Source organism: Heterocephalus glaber, unplaced genomic scaffold (genome assembly GCF_053883595.1).
Source record: "Heterocephalus glaber isolate CG9 unplaced genomic scaffold, H.glaber_assembly_v1.0 deba00001760, whole genome shotgun sequence".
Taxonomy (NCBI): domain Eukaryota; kingdom Metazoa; phylum Chordata; class Mammalia; order Rodentia; family Bathyergidae; genus Heterocephalus; species Heterocephalus glaber.
Genome location: NW_028258457.1, coordinates 8,655,644 through 8,673,582, shown reverse-complemented (window position 1 = coordinate 8,673,582; position 17,939 = coordinate 8,655,644). Strand labels below are relative to the sequence as shown.

Here is a 17,939-nt window from a genome sequence, read left to right as displayed (position 1 = left end):
AATCTGTGTCTCCGCTGCCTCGGAACTGCACAGCCCCGCCCTGGTTTCTGTAGAAACAGGCACCCGGTGTCTCCATAGCAATGCCTCCAGTAAATTCCACCCCCCCCAGGCTACCTACTGCGCATGCCTGGGAGCTGAGGTCACCGGGCCAGGCGCCGGAAGTGAGCCTCTCAGCGCCGGAAGCGACCGGCAAAGGCGACCTCGTGGAGAAGGTGGAATGGGGCAGTCTGGAAGGGTAAGTGGTGGCGCCTCAGGAAGCAGGGAGCGTCGGTGGGTCCAGTCCGAGGTCGCGACGCTCACTATTTTATACTGTTGACCCCGCAGTCCCGGCACCAGAAGCGTGCGCGCGCCCAAGCAAAGCTCTCCAACCTCGAGGCCTATGCCACGCAGCCGCACTCTTTCGTCTTCACTAGGGGCCGCACGGGGCGCAGCGTCCGGCAGCTCAGCCTGGATGTGCGGAGGGTCATGGAGCCGCTCACCGCCACCCGCCTGCAGGTCCTCCCTGCCCTGGGCATCACGGCTGCAGAACGGGACCTTTGTTGGGGGGGGACGTTTTCCCTCTCTGGAATTTGGGGTGTTGTAGCCCGGGCAAGCAGCTTGGGGGACTTAGTGGGGGCCTGGGCCTAACGGTAAAAACTTGAGGGCCGGGGATTTAGCTCAGTGGTTTCTCCGCCTGCTGCGCAAGCGCAAGGACCCGAGTTCGATCCCCGGTACCAAAAAAAAAAAAAAAAAAAAAGAAAGAAAAGAAAACTTGAGTGGAGCCTGGTGTGGTGGCACAGCCTGTAATCCCAGCACTGGGGAGGCTGAGGCCGGAGGATCGCCGCGAGTTCCAGACCGGCCTGGGCAACGTAGAGAGCTCAAGGCCGCCCTGAACTACATAGCCAGACCCAGTCTTAAGAAACCAAAACCAAAAGAACCTAAATAGGGCCAGGGATTTAGCTCAGTGATTCCACTGCCTACCTTGCAAGTGCAAGGTCCCGAGTTCAATCCCCAGTATAGAAAAAAAAAAAAAAGAAAATTGGCTGGGGATTTAGCTCAGTGGTTCCGCCACCTGCCTCGCAAGTGGATGGACCCAAGTTCGATCCCCAGTACCAAGAAAAAAAAAAAAGAGAACCTAAATAAATGTAGGTACTGGAGGTAAAGTAGAGAGCACTTGTCCTGCATGTGTGAGGTCCTGGGTTGCATCCCAGCACGGCGGAAAAGGAAAAGTTCACACGCAAAGAACGTAACTGGACCCTGGGCTAAAGTGAATCACCTTCGCCCAGAAGAGATATCTCATTTTCATCCCTTTTCCTTTTTGTAATCTCCAGGTTCGCAAGAAGAACACACTGAAGGACTGTGTGGCCGTGGCCGGGCCCCTGGGAGTCACGCATTTCCTGATCCTGAGCAAAACTGACAGCAGTATCTACTTGGTGATTGCCCCCACACCCTCCACCCCCCCCAGCCCCACCCTGCCCATCTCTCAGGATGAACCCAGTGCCTCTGAGCTGCTGTGATTCTGGCTTCAAAGTAAACGCTCTGAAGAGAGGGGCGGAGGTCCCTGCTCGCCCTGCCTGCCCGGTACCTCCGCCCTGACCATCTTCTCCTCCCATAGAAGCTCATGCGCCTTCCGGGAGGCCCCACCTTGACCTTCCAGATCAATAAGGTGAGGGGCAGAGGGCAGAGGGCCTTGGGTAGGAGCTGGGCTCAGGGGCAGCCACCCACCCTTCACCCTCCCTACAGTACACACTTGTGCGCGATGTGGTCTCCTCGCTGCGACGGCACCGCATGCACGAGCAGCAGTTCACCCACCCGCCTCTGCTCGTGCTCAACAGCTTCGGCCCCCACGGCATGCATGTGAAGCTCATGGCCACCATGTTCCAGAACCTGTTCCCCTCCATCAACGTGCACAAGGTGGGCTACCCCTCAAGTGGCAGCGTGGGTGGGTGGGCCAGGCAGCAGTGCCACAGGATGCCTTGTTGTGGCCTCCTTCTGCAGAGGGAAATTGAGGCATGCAGCGATGGAGCCATTCACTTGAGGTTGTGTTCAAGGGGCCAAGACTGGAGGTTTTGTTTCATTTTGATGGGATCCTGAGTGTACGTGGCCTTGGATGTTTTAAGCAAGCACTTGGTCTCTGAGATGCACATAAGCTCCTTATCCCTGGCAACAATGGGTCTCATGTTAGGAGATTTTTTTTTTTTCCTTTGGGTGCTGGGGATCAAACTCAGGACCTTGTACTTTCGAGGCAGGTGGCTGTGCCACTGAGCTAAATCCCCAGCAAGCTCTCGTGTTAGGGATGCCACTCAACTGGGTGTGGTGGGACTGTTGTAATCCCACAGTCTGGGGTGCCCGGGCAGGTGGATCACAAGTTTGAGCCGAACCTGAGGAATTTGGTGACTTGACACCAAGGCCCTGTTTCAAAATAAAAAATACAAAGGGGTGGGGCTGGAACTCAGTACAAAAGTCCTAGGTTTAACCCCCAGTATTGCAAGAAAGAGGAAAAGTGCCACTTAGGAAATCTGATGTGAGCAGCTTCTGTGGGCCCCAGAACCAGAGTTTCTAACCAGTGCCCTGGGCAGCTTGTGGAGGCTGCCGGCCATCCCACCAGCCTGCGTGGGTTCCCAGCACCACCGCACAACGCGACACAGGGCTGAGGGAGTGTGCAGCAAAGTGGTCCTGCCTGCCTAGGGTCAGTGGCTTCCGCGCACAGGCCTGGCAGCTCTCATGGTCCCCTCCTGTACTCCAGGTGAACCTGAACACCATCAGGCGCTGCCTCCTCATTAACTACAACCCCGACTCGAAGGAGCTAGACTTCCGCCATTAGTGAGTGGGCCAGGCTATGGGGGCGAGGGGCCAGGCTGGGCTGCGGCTGATGACCACACTGCTGCTGAGACTCTGTGATTGGTCAGTCTCAAAGTAAACGCGCTGACACTCGGGAGGAGGGGAGGAGCAGGGCCTCCCTGCACCACGACCCTGACCCCATCTGCCCCTGCAGCAGCATCAAGGTTGTCCCCGTGGGTGCCAGCCGGGGCATGAAGAAGCTGCTGCAGGAGAAGTTCCCCAACATGAGCCGCCTACAGGACATCAGCGAGCTGCTGGCCACGTGAGCAGTGCAGTGATGGGGGCAGGAGTGCCCGTGAGGCAGCCCCTGCTGAGCCTCATGTTTCCCCATTCCCACAGGGGCGCTGGGCTGTCGGACAGCGAGGCAGAGCCCGATGGTGAGCACAATATTACAGAGCTGCCGCAGGCTGTGGCAGGGCGCGGCAACATGCGGGCCCAGCAGAGTGCCGTGCGGCTCACAGAGGTGAGGCTCAGGCCGGGGGACCCTGGCGGCCCCAGCACCGAGGACCACCTGACGTACCCCTCACCTCCCCTAGATCGGTCCGAGGATGACGCTGCAGCTCATCAAGATCCAGGAGGGTGTCGGCGAGGGCAGCGTGCTCTTCCACAGTTTTGGTGAGGTGGGGAGGGGTGGCTGGGTGGCTGAAGAGCTGGGGCCCCTGGGGCCTCCGTGAACCCTGTATCCCCGCACAGTGCACAAGACAGAGGAGGAGCTCCAGGCCATGCTGGCGGCCAAGGAGGAGAAGCTGCAGCTCAAGGCACAGAGGCAGGAGCAGCAGGCCCAGAACGTGCAGCGCAAGCTTGAGCAGCGTGCGGCCCACAAGTGCGTAGTGGCCACCAGGGCCAGGGCTGGGGATCGGGGACCGGGGCAGGTGGATGGATCCCCAGCTGCCCTGTGACTGACGTCACCTCCTCCAGGAAGAAGAGCCTGGCAGGCATGAAGAGACCACGGGCTGGGGCTGATGGGGACAGCGACGCTGAGGACCCAGGAGTACCCCTAGAGGCAGAGGGGCCTAGCCGCCGGTGGCAGGAGGAGGAGGAGGAAGAGGATGAAGCCGAGTACTTCCGCCAGGCTGTGGGCGAGGAGCCTGATGAGGGTGTGTGGTGGGGTCCTGAGTGGGGCTCCCGGGGCCTGTCCTTGTTGACGGAGGTTCCTGACACAGTGTCTCCCCACAGACATGTTCCCCAGGGCCAAGCGGAGACGGCTCGCTGGGCCCCCAGGCAAGAAGCAGGTGAAGGAGCCGAGGCCTCGAGGCCGGGGTCAGGGCACTGGCCAGAGGCTGCCCAAGCCCCAAGGCAGGCCCCGTGGAGCCCCGGCCAAGCTGGGACACAGAAGGGGTGGCCAGGGCCAAGGCCAGGGGCGGCTGTCCAGGAGAGGGCCCTGAGCCTAGCCCTGCAGAGCATGGACGCCCCAGATTGGGGCCCGAGCGGCACCCTGAGGCCCTCGGTTTCCTTTCATAAAGGAGCTGCTGTCCCCACTTTCCCCTGCAATAAAGGAGCAACCCTGCCTGAGTCTGCTTTTGAGATGGGGGACAGCATGGGGACAGCAGCGCCCCAGCTTCCGGTGCTGGGGTCGTCCCGGCCCTGTCTGCCCTGCCAGGGTGGTGGAATGAGGAAGTGGAAGCGCCTGGATGTGAGACAGTGCCGCCCACACGCTCTGCAGACTGAGGTTGCCGCTGGCAGCAAGGGAGGGTCCTAGTTCCGGTCTCAGAACCTGACAGAGGCTTGCAGGAGACTGCGTAGGTTACAGGCCAGGAGGCTGGGTGTGTGAGCAGGAACATGGCAGCCGCAGTGTCAGGTGAGGAGCAGGCTTGGGCTGGCTGCCAGTCTGGGTACCTGTGCAGGCCTTGGACCCTGCTGTGTGGATATAGTTGGTGGCAGTGGGGCTGGCTGGGCCCCAAGAGGGAGATGGGTTGGGGCGGGGATTTAGTTCGATTCTGTTGCCTGCCTCAAAAGCGTAAGGTCCTAAGTTTGATTCCCAATAACAAAAAAGATGAGTTAGGACCTGAGTCCGGAGGGACTTCAGAGCCCAGGGGACTCCGAGGCAGGTCAAGGAGAGGGAGCTGTTTCCCAGACCTGGGGGTGGTGGAGAGGGGACCCATGGGCTCAGCACCAAAGCTGTTGTGTCTCACCCACCGTGGGTACTGGGGAGCCAGGGGTGGATAGTTGGCACCCTCCCCTGCTGGGAGGAGGGTTGGAGGGGACCTGTGGGCACCGGGTGGGTATAAGCCCTTAAGGTTAGGGAGGTCACGCCTCTCCCAGGCCAAGCAGGAAACCAGGAGGGAGGGGGCTGAGGGCAGGGCGACTGCAAGCACTGCCGTACAAAGGCCATGGGCAGGACACCTTGCAGCAGCCACTGGTGGTTAGGGTGTGGGGTCATGGCTGGAGACAGGCAAGAGTGGGGGTTGGATGCCTGCAAAGCGTGACAGGAACCCGCCCTTTCATGATTTTGCTTGCTTTGTGGTGCTAGGGCTCAAACCCAGGGCCCTGTACATGTGCACGCACCGTTTGCTGTGGCGGTGGCCTTGGAGTGCTGCCAGGGGAACTTGACTCCGCGCACACGAGCGCCCTCTCGAGGTGGTGGGAGTGAGGGCAGCCTGCCGACGGTGGGGCTGACCAGTGGTGTCACAGGCCCTAGCCTTCCGGTTTCACTTGTTAGAAGTAGCAGAGACTGGCCCTGCACAACGTGTCACTAAGGGTCACAGCCACTGACACCTCTGCCTACAGGTGCCAGGCCCTGTAACTTCTCGGCAGCCGCCAACCACGTGCTCAGCAGCTACCAGGAAAACTTCCTGTGCCCCGTCCTGATAGCCGAGTTCCTGGTGGCCGTGGCTGGCAATGGCCTGGCCCTGTACCGCTTCTGCACCCAGGAGCCGTGGCCCTGGAACCCAGCTGTGGTCTTCTCGGCACAGCTGGCAGTCAGCAACCTGCTCTATGCACTGACGCTTCCCGCACTGGTTGCCTACCTCTACCCGCCCAAGAACTGGGCCTATGGTGCGGTGGCCTGCCGCCTGGAGCGCTTCCTCTTCACCTGCAACCTGCTGGGCGGCATCATTTTCCTCACCTGCATCAGCCTTAACCGCTACCTGGGCGTTGTCCACCCCTTCTTCGCACGCAGCCACCTGCAGCCCAAGCACGCCTGGGCCACCAGTGTTGCTGGCTGGGGCCTGGCTGCCCTGCTGGCCGCCCCCACACTCGGCTTCTCGGGCCTCAAGGAGCCGGTGGTGGTGGGCGAGTGCAGCGTGGCCAGGCCTGAGGCCTGCACTGAGTGCCTGGGGACAGCCGACAGCCACCAGCTCGGGGGCTACAGAGCCTACAGCCTGGCGCTGGCGGGGCTGGGTGGGGCGCTGCCACTGCTGCTCTCACTGGCAGCCTACAGTGCCCTGGGCCAGGCTGTGTTGCGCAGCTCTGGACTGAGGGCAGCTGAGCAGCTGCGCGTGGTGGTGCTGGTGGCCAGCGGAGTGGCCCTGTATGCTGTCTCCTATGTGCCCTACCACGTCACACACGTGCTCAACGTGGACGCCCGACGGCGCTGGCTAGCACACTGCCCAGACTTCACCAGCGAGGCACAGGCCAAGCGGGCACTGGAGCTCGGGCCCTTCCTGGGCTACCAGGTGACGCGCGGCCTTGTGCCCCTGGCCATCTGCATCCACCCACTGCTCTACATGGCTGTGGCACCCAGCTTGGGCTGCTGCATGGGGCACAGGGGTCCCGAGGACAGGAGCCTCGGCCACCAGGACCTGCCTCTCTCCACCAGTGCCACCGCCACAGCCTCAGCGCCCCAGTGCCTGGCCCATCTCCAGCCCAGTTCCTCACAAGGCACTGGGAGGTGAGGACCCAGGGCACAACAGGCCCTCGGCCACTTCCTCCCCAAAGGCTGGCACCCACCCTCAGGTGGGACAGAACAGCAGCACACAGTCCCCACCCGAGGCACACCCAGCCTGGGGAGGGGACGGACAATGAACAGGACACAGGCCGGGCGCTGTCAGCCTTTTACTGTCCGTGGAGTCCCAGCTTGTGGAGCCCACCGGGTGTCAATGGGGACCTGGACAGCGGCAGCAACGCCTGGCTCAGTTGGTCGATGGCCTAGAGGACAGAGGCGGAGAAGGTGTCAGGTGTGGGAGCTCCGGCCCTGAAGGGTACCCTGAGACCCTCCACACACACGTGGGACTCTGTGGGGACAGGGGAGGGCAGCGCAGTGACAAAGGCCACACTGGGGGTTCCGAGCCAAGCCCGGACACTGTCCTGGGCCAGGCTCTGCCTGTCTGCCCTCTGCAGGGTTTCTGAGAGAAAATAAAGGACATGACCTCACACAGGCCAGGGGACTGTCGAGTTGTGTGGGGCCCGTGTCAGCCCCAGGGGACAGGCCCGGCAGGGTCTTACTTGGCCCACTCCACGTTGAGGATGAGGTGGTCATAGCCGAAGCCGGACACCCCGGCAATGGCACGTCCAGCGTCCTCCCGGCGGTGGAAGCTGATGAACGCGAAGCCCTGGGGGATAGGACAGGGGTCAGGCGGGGACCGGAGCCAGGGCGAAGGCCCCACACACCTGCCCGGCCCACAGCCGCCACACACCTTGGACTGCCCCGTGGTCTTGTCCTTGGCCAGGTAGATGCGCGAGATGGACCCAAAGGGCCGGAAGAGCTCCTGCAGGTCGGTCTCCCGCGTGTCCTCGGACAGGTTGGTGACTCGGATGGTGGCATTGTCGTCAGCTGTGGGGAGCAGGACTAGCTGTAGCCAAGCCCCTCCCGGTCCCCACAAATGCCATGCAGGGTAATTACAGGGTGCCCGGCGTCCCTGCCCGGCACCCGGGCCTCACCTCTGCGGTTAGGCTGCATGGACTCCCCGCGGCGGCTGGCCCCGTCCCGCAGGCTGGGCGGCACGTACTTCCCCGTCTTGCTCTGCGCTGCCTGTACTGGCTCCAGCTCTGGGCACCAAAGGCACAGTCAGGGGCCCTCGTCCCGTGCCCTGAGCCACAGACCCGCCCCCTGCACTGCCACCCTGGCCGTGTGTGGCCTCTCCCAGGCCTCCAGAACCCCAGTAGCTACGACAGCACCAAGGAGGTGCATACAGGAAGCCAACACCCTCCCAGCCCCACTGGCAGGGTGAGCGCCCACAGGGACAGATGCGGTCCCAGGTGCCAGGCTCACAGCACCCAGGGGTAGCAGGGGGAGGGACAGTCCCTAGGTTGCACAGACAACTCTCATGGAAGCTACAGCAAGGGAGCCACCCAGACAGATGCCACCAGCAAATCACACAGAAGGACTCGGACTGTAGATAGTCACATGTGCATCCTGTAGACACAAACACACGCACACACGGGAAGTGCTGGCCTGTCGGGCTACACACTGCATGCTCAAAACAGGTCTGGACGCCGACCAAGTTACGGACGCTGCTATGTGGGACGGGACAGCTGGTGACAACAGGTTCCACTCTGCCTGGCCCGCACCTCCTGGCAGCTTCTCCTTCTCGCCGGTGGACAGGCCCAGCTGCTCAGCCAGCTCCTTCTGCATGGGCCCCAGCGTGTCCTTGTAGGGGCAGCGCGTGGTCCAGTGGTCACCCTTGCAGATGCGGCATGACACGATCTTCTGGCCCTTGAGCTTGTTCATCGGGTCCTCCTCCTCCTGGCAGTTCAGGTCCTGTGGGGGTGCAGGAGCTTAAGAGGGGGCTGTGCAGCCCTCACCCCTCCCCGGGCACTGCCCTGCCCCGCTGAGCTACCCACCTCCTTGCTGGTGATGAATGTCATGGAGACATCGTCGCTGACTGTGGTGGTGGCCACGTTGGGCCCTGGTGGGTCAAACTCTGAGTTCCCGAACTTCTTCCAGTTCTGGGCTCAGGGAGGGAGAGAGGGCAAGTCAAGACACAGGGAGCTGGGGTCACAGCCTGGGGCACCCAGACATAACCGCTACCCCCAGAGTATCTGGACCTTGAACCCCATTTTTTTCTTTTTTGGCAGTACTAGGGATTGAACCCAGGGCCTTTGCACCGAGCTACATCCCCATTCTTATTTTCTGAGACATAGCCAGAGTCGACCAAGCTGTGCTAGACTTTGTGATCCTTCTGCCTCTGCTTCCCCAAGTGCAGGGACTACAGGTGTGCTCTACCACAACCAGACTTGTCCCCCATTTTCACCATCTGCAAACACTCCCCAAGACAGTAACAGTGAAAGTTCCTAAGCATGTTGTGCCAGGCCCCAGCTCCACACCAGCCCTGGGAGGCAGGGGCAGCTATGAGCCACATGAGCGCTCTAGGTAAAAGCAAGGTGTGTGAGATGGGACAGCTGCAGAGCCAACAATTCCTGGGGCACCCAGTGGGCCACCAGGGACCAGGGCTCAGCATCCTCCCTATAAAATGAGGACCACAAACTGGACATGGTAAGGCAAACCTGTCCTATAATCCCAGCACTCTAGGAGGCTGAGGCAGGAGAATCCCACCTTTGAGCCTCATGTAGGCAACTTAGCAAGACCCTGTCTTAAAAAACAGAGGTGGGACCAACTCCCCACAAGGAATGTGAACATCATATACCACACACAGGTAATACATTGAGAAACAAAATAGGAGTGGGGATTTAGCTCAGTGTGAAGGCCCTTGGTTTAATCCCTAACATTGCAAAATAAATAATAACAAGGATGTTGATGATAATCTACCCAACCCACTCTCACACCCCAGACTTCTGAGGGTCTTACAAACTCTGTCTCAAGCAGGGATTCCCAATTCCCCTGGGTCAGCCCCGGGGGAGCCCCCAAAGGGAGAATAAGGGTCTCACCTTCCTCCTTGCAACAGCCTTCGAGGCCTTCCGGGTCTCGATCCTGAAGGTTCGGACAATCTGCAGGCGGCAGGGGAGCGGGTCAAGGCTTCCTGTGTCTCCAGGTTCCTGGGACCAGGGGCTCTTATTTGCTGACCCCGGTCCAAGTGTCCCCAACCACAACGGCACTTCGCCCCTTGGCCCTGCCCCAGCCTTGCCTTAAACTTTTTGCCATCCTCATCTATCTTGTATTCTGTCACCGTCTTTGTGTTTCCGTTGATGACCTCTTTGGGAGGCGGCAGTGGGGCTGGAAAGGATAAAGAGAGCTGAGCCCTGGGTGCCGAGGACTGGGTGGATTCAAGGCTGGGAAGGGGCAGAAATCCTCACTCACCTCCAGGCAGGAGCTCAGGCTCTGGGCTGGTGTCGCCAGTGGCCAGGGGGATCCCCTTGAGGAGCTCGCTGGTGACACACTTGTCTGCCAGGAGGACAGTGGGGAGGGAGGGTCAGCGGGGGAAGAGAGGACCCCCAAACTGAGCCCGACTTTGGGGAGCGGAGGCTAGGCAGAGAGCTGGTCTAGCATCGTGCTGGCGACGAGGGGGTGACTTCGAGTAGGGGCAAAAGTAAGGGATCCCTGGCGTGAAGGTGGGCGTCAGGCGGTTCCAACTTTCACAGCAGGGCAGCTGTGAGGACTCGGGCAGGGGCATCGAAGTTGGCAAAAGGGTGGCCAGGACGGGGTGTGAGGGTCACACTGGCCGGGCTGGGGCTGCCTCGGCGACTCGGGGCGACCAGGCATCGTGCTCACCGTCCTCGCCCTCCTCTTCCACTTGGTCGGCCCAGCTGGGCTTCGAACTGCGGAACAAGTTTTCGGGGAGGAGAGGGCTGGGTTAGCGAGGCCCCGCATCCGCGGCCCCGGCGCACCTCGGGCCCTTAGCACTCCCCAGAGCCCCTAAATCAGCTCTCGAGTTCCCCTCCGGGAGCCCGTACTCACTCAAAGTCTCCGGTCGGCATTGCTAATTCCGCGCTCCACGCAGCCCTAGCCCGGGCCAGAGAGCGGAAGAAGAGAACGAGACTTCCGGTGATCCGCCCGTTGCCTAGAGCGACCCAGCCGCGGTGTACATAGCGCCCCCTGCGGACGGAGGTGGAGACGCCGGATGTGCGCACGCAACGGGGCGCGGCAGGTACAGTAGGGGGAGAAAGGGGCGTCTGTTTATCCTGTTACATTTTAATAATAATAATAATGTTAAATTTTTTTGCTTGTTTTTTAATTTTTTGAGACAGTGTCTCGCTGTGTAGTTCAGGCTGGCCTCAAACTCACTGCAACCCTCCCCCCTCAGCCCTCCGAGTGCTGGCTGGGATCACAGGCATGCGCCACCATGCCCGGGGTTTTTTTGCTTGTTTTTTTGTTTGTTTGTTTTCTGGTACCGAGGATCGAATTCAGGACCTTGGGCTTATTTTGCTTGTCTTTTTAAGACAGGATTTCGTCATGTAGTTCAGGCTGGCCTTAAACTCACTGTGTAGCCCAGACTGGCCTCGAATTTGTGGTGATCCTGCCTCAGCCTCCCAGATGCTGGGATGATAGGTGTGCGCCCCCATACCCGACCATTCTCTTTATTCTTGAAGCTGTAGGAATGTAAGGGTCGCTGAAGTATTTTGAATAGTGTCCTGGTGTGACCCTACTTTTCTTCTAAAAAAAACTATTGTGGAAGCCAGTAGAGGGCAGACTGGAAGGGAATAAAATAGCAGAACAAGGAGACCGAGAGTAAGGTTTTCGCACGTAGGCCTGCACATGTCCATAGGTGACTTTGTGACATCTGGAGGCCAAAACCTCCCACCCTCAGATCAGGCTAAGGAGGCATTTTCCGAGCATGCATGGCGTAGGTTCAGGAAGACGGAGTACGCATGCGCAGCCTGCTGACTACCTCCCACCCCATTTCCCCGCTCCTTAAATCGCGCGGAGTCCTATACCCTGCCCGCCAACGCTACCTGTACTGGGAGCTGGACCTAGGGCCTTAGCACCGAGCTCCAGCCCAGCCCTTTTTATGAAATATTTTGAGACAGTCTCACTATTTGCTCAGTTGCAGAGCGTAGATGTGCACTTGCGATCCTCCTGCCTCAGCCTCAGTGCTGAGATGGCAGCCCTGGGCCACCTCACCCGGCATCACCTTGCTTCTTCACTCAGAAGTTCCTTTGAACCGATCTTCTCGGAGGCAGATTTGAGACTTGGGTCTCCCACCTCCAGGTGTGGCAGCCTCTGGATCACTTGTTTGCAAAACACATGGTCTTAGTGATTGATGGCTGGCAAGTGGGCCTGGTTCAGCAACAGCCTATGATTTTTTTCCTTTTTTTTCAGACAGTCTCCCTGTGTAGCCCAGGCTGGCCTTGAACTCATGGCATTCCTCCTGCCTCAGTCTAACCCAGTGCTAGGATGACAGGTGTGCACCACCACACCTAGCCCTTATATTCTTAAGTGTATGACATGAAGATGTGGTGATGACAGGGCAGCATTCTGATGGAGGTAGTCTTGGGCAGTAGATGGGGATCTGGGTTTCTTATTAAAAACAAAAAAAACACTGCTTCCATGGAAGATGGCATGGTGGTTTGTGGGACCCCACCCCATTGACTGTGCCCAAAGCAGGCTGTGAGCAGTGCAGCTGTTGAGTTAACCCCTCCATTGGCTCATTTTAAGAAGGGAGTCTTCCATTGGCTCATTTTAAGAAGGGAGTCTGACTGAAGCCTACAGGACTCAGGAGCACTGTGGTGGCGGACAGGGTAGCACAACCTCTCCACCAACTGCTACAGCAGAGACCAGAGATGGCCTGAGGAGCCATGGAGCTCACTGAGCATAGTAGCCAAGGTTAGGATGACTCGAACTCAGATTCCGTTCCCACAATTAAAACCTTCTTAGGGCCCAGGGATTTAGGTCAGTAATGGCTCAGCTGCCTCACAAGCACAAGGTCCTGTGGGAAAAAACCCCTTCTGAATGAGAAGGGCAAGGTTATTTGCTAACTACAATCTTATATTTTATGTGTTGTTCCTAATTCAAGAATGCTGTCTCTTCCTTTACAAACCTTGCCTGCATCCGTAACATCCACAGCAACTCCACATCCCCTCACGTAGCCCCTTTACTCCAATCTGACCACAATGTCATCAATAAATAACGGTGGCTTGGCCTGGCCAGGGTCTTTGCTGGTTGCTCAGCACAGGCCGTCCTGGCTCCTCATTTCTCTGTCTCTTTAATTCTGCCTTTGAGGTTTTTTTTAATGCCTTTTTTTTTTTTGGTACCAGGGATCAAACTCGGGTCCTTTGCACTTGCGCAGCAGTGAGGTTTTTTTTAAACCTTGGACCATAGCACTGAGCAGATCAGAACCCGCCATGGGGGTCTCTGGTAGTGGTTCTCCAAATATTTTAAAAGAATCACCAGATGATTCAACAAGACCATTTTTGAGCCCAGTGTGGTGGCTCATTCCTGTGATCCTACCACTCAGGAGGCTGAAGGAGGAGGGTGTTGAGTTCAAGGCCAACTTGAACTACATAGTGAGATTGTCTCAAAAACAGGCAAAAAATTCCATTTCTGGTTTGTACCCCAAAAAAGTGAAACTAGGATATTGGATAGATTTTTTTCCTTCCCACTTCTGGAGATTGAAGTCAGGACCTTCACACTGAACTACATCCCCAGCCCTTTAGGTTGAGACAGGGAGTCACCCAAGGTGGGCCTCAAACTTGCAATCCTCCTGCCTCAGCCCCCTAGAATGCTAGGATTATATGCATGTATCACCAGGCTCAGCTGGACAGGTATTTCCACACAGGAAATATTACATTATCAGCATTAGTCAGTGACGAATGGGTAACACAGTGTGGTCCGTGCATACAATGCTAAGATTCAACCTAAATAGGAATCAAGACCTAACACACGGCATGGCACAGCCCACAGCACAGCCGGAGGGACTTGAACATGTGGTATGAGCCAGGCATGGTGGTGCAAGCCTATGATTCCAGCACTCAGGAGGCTGAGGCAGGAGTATGGATGAAAGTTGAGGCCAGCCTGGGCTACACAGTGAGAACTTATCTCAACAACAAAAAGTTAAAAGGAGGGCTGGAGATTTAGCTCAGTGGCGCTGTGCCTGCCAGACAAGCATAGGGTCTTGAGTTCGATTTCCAGCTCCCCCCAAAAAAGAAAAACCCCAGACACAATTATGTCAGCCTATTGTTCTCCATTTGTTTTCTGCGGTACAGGGGCGGGGGCCTGCTGGGTAGGAGCTGTTGCTAAGCAGCATCCTGAATATCATGCACTACCCCTCCCAGAACTGGGGGCTGAACCCAGGGCCTTCACCCTGAGCTACAAGCCAAGCCCTGCCCCGGTTTTCTTAGAGACCGATAGGCTCCTGCTGTGTTCTAACAGGGCCACAAACTTCCTGTATACCCCAGACTGGGCTCAAACTCTCGATCCTCCTGCCTCAGCCTCCCGAGTGCACCAAGCCCAGCTCCATCACTTCTATTACATTTGGTCCTTTAGCCTTGTGACTGAGATCCTGTGACCCACTGAATGGCATGACAGCTGAAGTGCCAGCAAGCAGCCACCTGGGAAAGTATGTGCGGAGAAGTCCTAGTGGCCTGGGTCTTCACCCCAGTGACCAGCTCTTTTGTTGGTGTTTACAGGGAGTCATTCCCCAAAGACAAACCAAGTAGTTTGCTTGGCTTAGAATTCAGAAGATTCGAGTTAGGCAGGAAGTGAGGGAGCGCAGCTAACAGTCTTATGCAAACACAGGGTTTCTTGTGTGGACACAGGGAATCCAGGGCTTGGCCAGCTCAGTGGTGACTCCCTCTCCTCTTCACCAGCCATGGCACAGGGCTTACATCCTCATGGTCATGATTGCTGCATCACCAGGCATCACAGACCTCTCCAGATCAAAGAAGTGCAAGAAGGCCATGGAGAACAGTAGCCAAGGTCAGTCCTGGAGGCCACTAGCAGGTTCTGCTTGAGCTCAGTGGCCATAACAGTCACACAAGTTCACCGCTGCCCTCTAACATATTTGGACACGTAGCAGGGCCAGGCTTTGGGACAGGCACCCCTGTCCGTGTCCTCCTCAGCATGGAGCCACCTTTTCCTGCCCAACCTTGGTGAAGGCAGCCGGAAGCCCTGTGTAAATCAGTCTCGACCCAGGGTGCTTTATAGGAGAGATTTATTTGAAGAAATATTACAACATATAAAAACTACATAAAGTCTTAATTTCCACTTTACAGTGGAAGATTTGATATAATGCATAATAAAAAACTTTTAAAATCCAGAATGCACAAAGAACGGCACAGTTTGATCACTAAGTCATTAGTCGATAAGCAAACCTCACGGACAGTTTCGTGTCAGCCAAGGCCACAGACACCGTGTACGACACACTGGAACTGACAGATCAACATGTTAGACGACGACGACATCAGTGCATGTGGGGTCTCCTGGCAGCAAAAACAGGTGATGGACGCGACCTAGGCCTTCGATGCTGTCTCCTCCTCCTTTACTTTAACTGGAAGAAAACGAGGACGACAGGGACTCAGGGTGGAACTGGCCCCAGCAAATGTAGGAAATGTTACTGCAGGATGTGGATCTGGGGGACTGGATGGGGCTGGGACTGCGCTCCCACCACAGCCCGGGCAGTGGCCCCACGCCTAGGGAAGCCTACGTTACCTGAGGCGCCCTCTCGAGCTTTGGCCAACATACACAGCTTGATCTCCAAGCCAATGGCTTTGGCCAGGGGAGGCGGCACAGCGTTTCCCACCTGCAGGAAAGAGGGATGAAGGGTGGTGCTCAACTGGCTTGGAACAAGGAGCAGGCCGGACCCTCTGCCCAGCCATCCTGACCTGAACACCCTGGCTATGCACAAGGCCCCAGGAAAACTCAGAGCCACCGTCATGCCTGGCTTCTAGCTGCAGCTCCTGCTTCTGCACATCGGGGTCGGGATGGGCTTTTCCCTGAGAGCACAGGCCCTGCTGAGGCCCAGCCCACGTGTCACAGCCCTCCCCTGGGCTGACTGCAGGTGACACCTGCCTCGGCCTCCGCACTGACCTGCCGGTGCCGGTCCAGAATGTTGCCGAAGAGCCGGTAGGTGTCAGGGAAGCCCTGGGAGCGGGCACACTCCCGCACACTCACCACACGGTGCTGCTCGGGGTGCAGCACTCGGCCCTGGGGAGAGAGGAGATGCTCAGAGCTGCCCAGCGGCGCTGCCTGAGGTTGAGCTCCAGGGTGGGACAGAGGGAGCTGGGGGCCCCACCCAGCCCGCCGTACCCACCTGCTTGCCCATGGGCTCGGGGTTGGTGACGGTGGTGCTGAAGAAGCCATCCCACTCCAGGCGCCCGTACAGCCCCGCCCAGTGGTTGTGCCTGTTCCCAGTGTGCGGCAGGCACCAGGGGATGAGGGTGTTGAACTGCCTGGCTGTGGGGTCACAGGCTCTACCGGCGGCTGCAAGAGAGGACTGGTGAGGACCGGCGGGCAGGCAGGAGGGGGTCACCTGGGGACAGGACACAGCGGTGGCTGCACACCTTCTGCGCAGGAGCAGACGCCGCGCAGGTTGCCAGAGCTGCTGCAGCTGTTCTTCTTGTCATGGTGGGTGTAGCGCAGCTTCTTGGCCAGGGTGCCATCCGTGAGATGCACCTCGATGTTGGGCAGGTCGCGCCAGTCTGAGCCAGGGGCTAGCGGGATGTGCCGCATGCGGGCGGCCACCAACGGGCTCATATCCTGCAAGAGCGCGAGCCATACCAACTGTCACCTGGGCTTGGAGGCCGTGAGCGTCTGTGGTGACCAGGAGCCTAGGGCCTTGCATGCGCTGGCAGGGGACGGTCACCCTGACTTCTGAGCTCCCTGGGGACACCACCCTCGACCAGGGCCGAGGAGCAGGGACAGGGAGGGACACAGATGGGGAAAAACAGCAAGCGTGACATCTCAACCAGTCTGCAGGCCAAAGGGGAACGAGTTGAAAGGACAGCAGGGGAGGGGGTGTGGTAGGGAGGAAAGGCAGAGAAGGAAAAGTGTGAGGGGCAAGGTCGGACGCCCCAGGCTGCCACGGGACAGCGGAAGCGCTGACAGGAGGTGAGACCGCTGGGCCAGGAGCCCAGGAGGGAGGCCAGCTGGAAAGGGGGCGAGTGAGGGCAGCAAGAGCACAGCCGGAAGCCGGGCCCGGGAGGGGCCGAACCCAGTGGCTACCTTGCAGATGTGGTCCCTGAGGGTGGGCTGGTAGTGCGAGCCCCTTAGCTGCCTCTGGAACCAGGACTGCGGCTCCCCGTTGTAGGCGATCTCAGGCGCAGAGGCTCCATTCCGGATCTCGGGGAGGTCAGACATGGTGTCCCGCACCGTGATGGTTCGGAAGGGAGCCGAGCTCAGCCTGGGGCGGAACAGAGCAGGGCTGACACCTCCGGACTGCCCTGCTGCCAGGCCCAGGGGGGCTGTGGGCTCATCACGGAGGGCGAGGGAGCCCCTACCTCGTGATGTTGCTGACGAACTTCTTGTCGTCCACCACGACGCTCAGCTGGCAGGCGCGGGGGGCAAACACGTGCAGGGGCTCTGGGAACAGGGGCAGCTTCTCCCCTGGGGCTGCGGCCAGGATGATGGCCCGCCGCCGAGTCTGCGCCACACCGTACTGGCCGGCCTGTATGGGGGACACAATGTCAGCGGGCGCCCCGTGACCCCCAACAGACCCGTGGTTACTACTGAGAGGGGCTCCAGAGGATGGGGACGGGACGGGGACTCTACCGGCATGTGGGCAGCAGGGGCGGCGGCCAGCCAGGCTTGACCACCAGAGGCTGGGGAGGACAAGCTGGGGTTCCGCACGGCACCCGCCCACCCTCCCATTTGCACAGATGTTTGGAGAGCCGGCCTCAGTCACAGGCAGATGTGCCGCAGGGCGCTGTGGCTGGGGCCTGGGTCTGCAGGTTTGTGCCTCCCCTGTGGCCGTCTCGCTGCCCTGCCACCCTCCCCAAGTGGGAAAAGGCTGGGAACTGGGGGGGGGGGGCAAAGCTTGGGCCCCTCACCCTCCCCAGGCCCCAAGAGAACTTGGTCTCCAGGGGACACCACAAGGGACTTCCAGGGTGCTGGCTCTCTCTGCCTTTTTGTTGGCAGTGCTGAGGCTGCAACCCAGGGCCTCCACACCCAGCTATACCCTGGGCCTTTTCAATTTTTCAAATTTTTGAGATACAGTCTCACTGCAGCGCTAAACCGCCCAGGCTGGCCTTGAACTTGTGATCCTCCTGCTTCAGCGGCCCAGAGTGCTGGGATAACAGGTGACTGTCACCATGACCACCTGGCTCTGTGCTTTCTAGATCTGTCTTTGCAGAGCGTGCCATGCTGGTGGGGACAGCCACGAGCCCCAGGTGCCCACGCTGACCTCTGCTGC

At 58.9% G+C, this 17,939-nt stretch overlaps 3 protein-coding genes and 2 non-coding genes across 12 annotated transcripts in view; 3 read left to right on the top strand and 2 right to left on the bottom strand.

Annotated features, from left to right (window-relative positions):
- The first annotated feature begins 33 nt into the window (after positions 1–33).
- LOC101712006 (suppressor of SWI4 1 homolog) lies at positions 34–7,131 on the top strand. Its single transcript, XM_013065916.3, has 13 exons — positions 34–235; positions 325–495; positions 1,311–1,412; positions 1,595–1,645; positions 1,723–1,893; positions 2,726–2,802; positions 2,975–3,082; positions 3,160–3,283; positions 3,357–3,435; positions 3,514–3,643; positions 3,739–3,917; positions 3,997–4,080; positions 5,548–7,131. The coding sequence occupies exons 1-13, from the start codon at positions 218–220 to the stop codon at positions 6,651–6,653; spliced, it is 2,400 nt and encodes a 799-aa protein (XP_012921370.2). The 5' UTR covers positions 34–217; the 3' UTR covers positions 6,654–7,131.
- On the top strand, positions 1,453–1,532 carry LOC147821214 (small nucleolar RNA SNORD105). The gene has a single exon (XR_015447570.1). It is a non-coding gene; the product is annotated as a small nucleolar RNA SNORD105 (small nucleolar RNA).
- On the top strand, positions 2,839–2,918 carry LOC147821213 (small nucleolar RNA U105B). Its single transcript, XR_015447565.1, has one exon. It is a non-coding gene; the product is annotated as a small nucleolar RNA U105B (small nucleolar RNA).
- Positions 6,801–10,701, bottom strand: Eif3g (eukaryotic translation initiation factor 3 subunit G). The gene is made up of 11 exons (XM_004865479.4): positions 10,553–10,701; positions 10,367–10,413; positions 9,956–10,039; positions 9,783–9,871; positions 9,586–9,645; positions 8,542–8,646; positions 8,269–8,458; positions 7,639–7,746; positions 7,395–7,531; positions 7,204–7,310; positions 6,801–6,906 (listed from the first exon to the last, which is right to left on the bottom strand). Exons 1-11 carry the CDS (start codon positions 10,570–10,572, stop codon positions 6,891–6,893), a joined length of 963 nt encoding a protein of 320 aa, XP_004865536.1. The 5' UTR covers positions 10,573–10,701; the 3' UTR covers positions 6,801–6,890.
- Positions 10,702–14,727: 4,026 nt separating this feature from the next.
- The window catches only part of Dnmt1 (DNA methyltransferase 1), a 47,666-nt gene continuing 44,454 nt past the window's right edge, over positions 14,728–17,939 (bottom strand). For all 8 annotated transcript variants that reach the window (XM_087201437.1, XM_087201438.1, XM_013065938.3 and 5 more), the window contains 7 exons: positions 17,029–17,195; positions 16,754–16,931; positions 16,093–16,288; positions 15,843–16,012; positions 15,620–15,736; positions 15,242–15,332; positions 14,728–15,080 (listed from right to left, as the gene is read on the bottom strand). In XM_087201437.1, the coding sequence (XP_087057563.1) occupies positions 15,043–15,080; positions 15,242–15,332; positions 15,620–15,736; positions 15,843–16,012; positions 16,093–16,288; positions 16,754–16,931; positions 17,029–17,195 (957 nt within the window). In that variant the 3' untranslated portion in view covers positions 14,728–15,042. The remainder of the gene's footprint in view (positions 15,081–15,241; positions 15,333–15,619; positions 15,737–15,842; positions 16,013–16,092; positions 16,289–16,753; positions 16,932–17,028; positions 17,196–17,939) is intronic.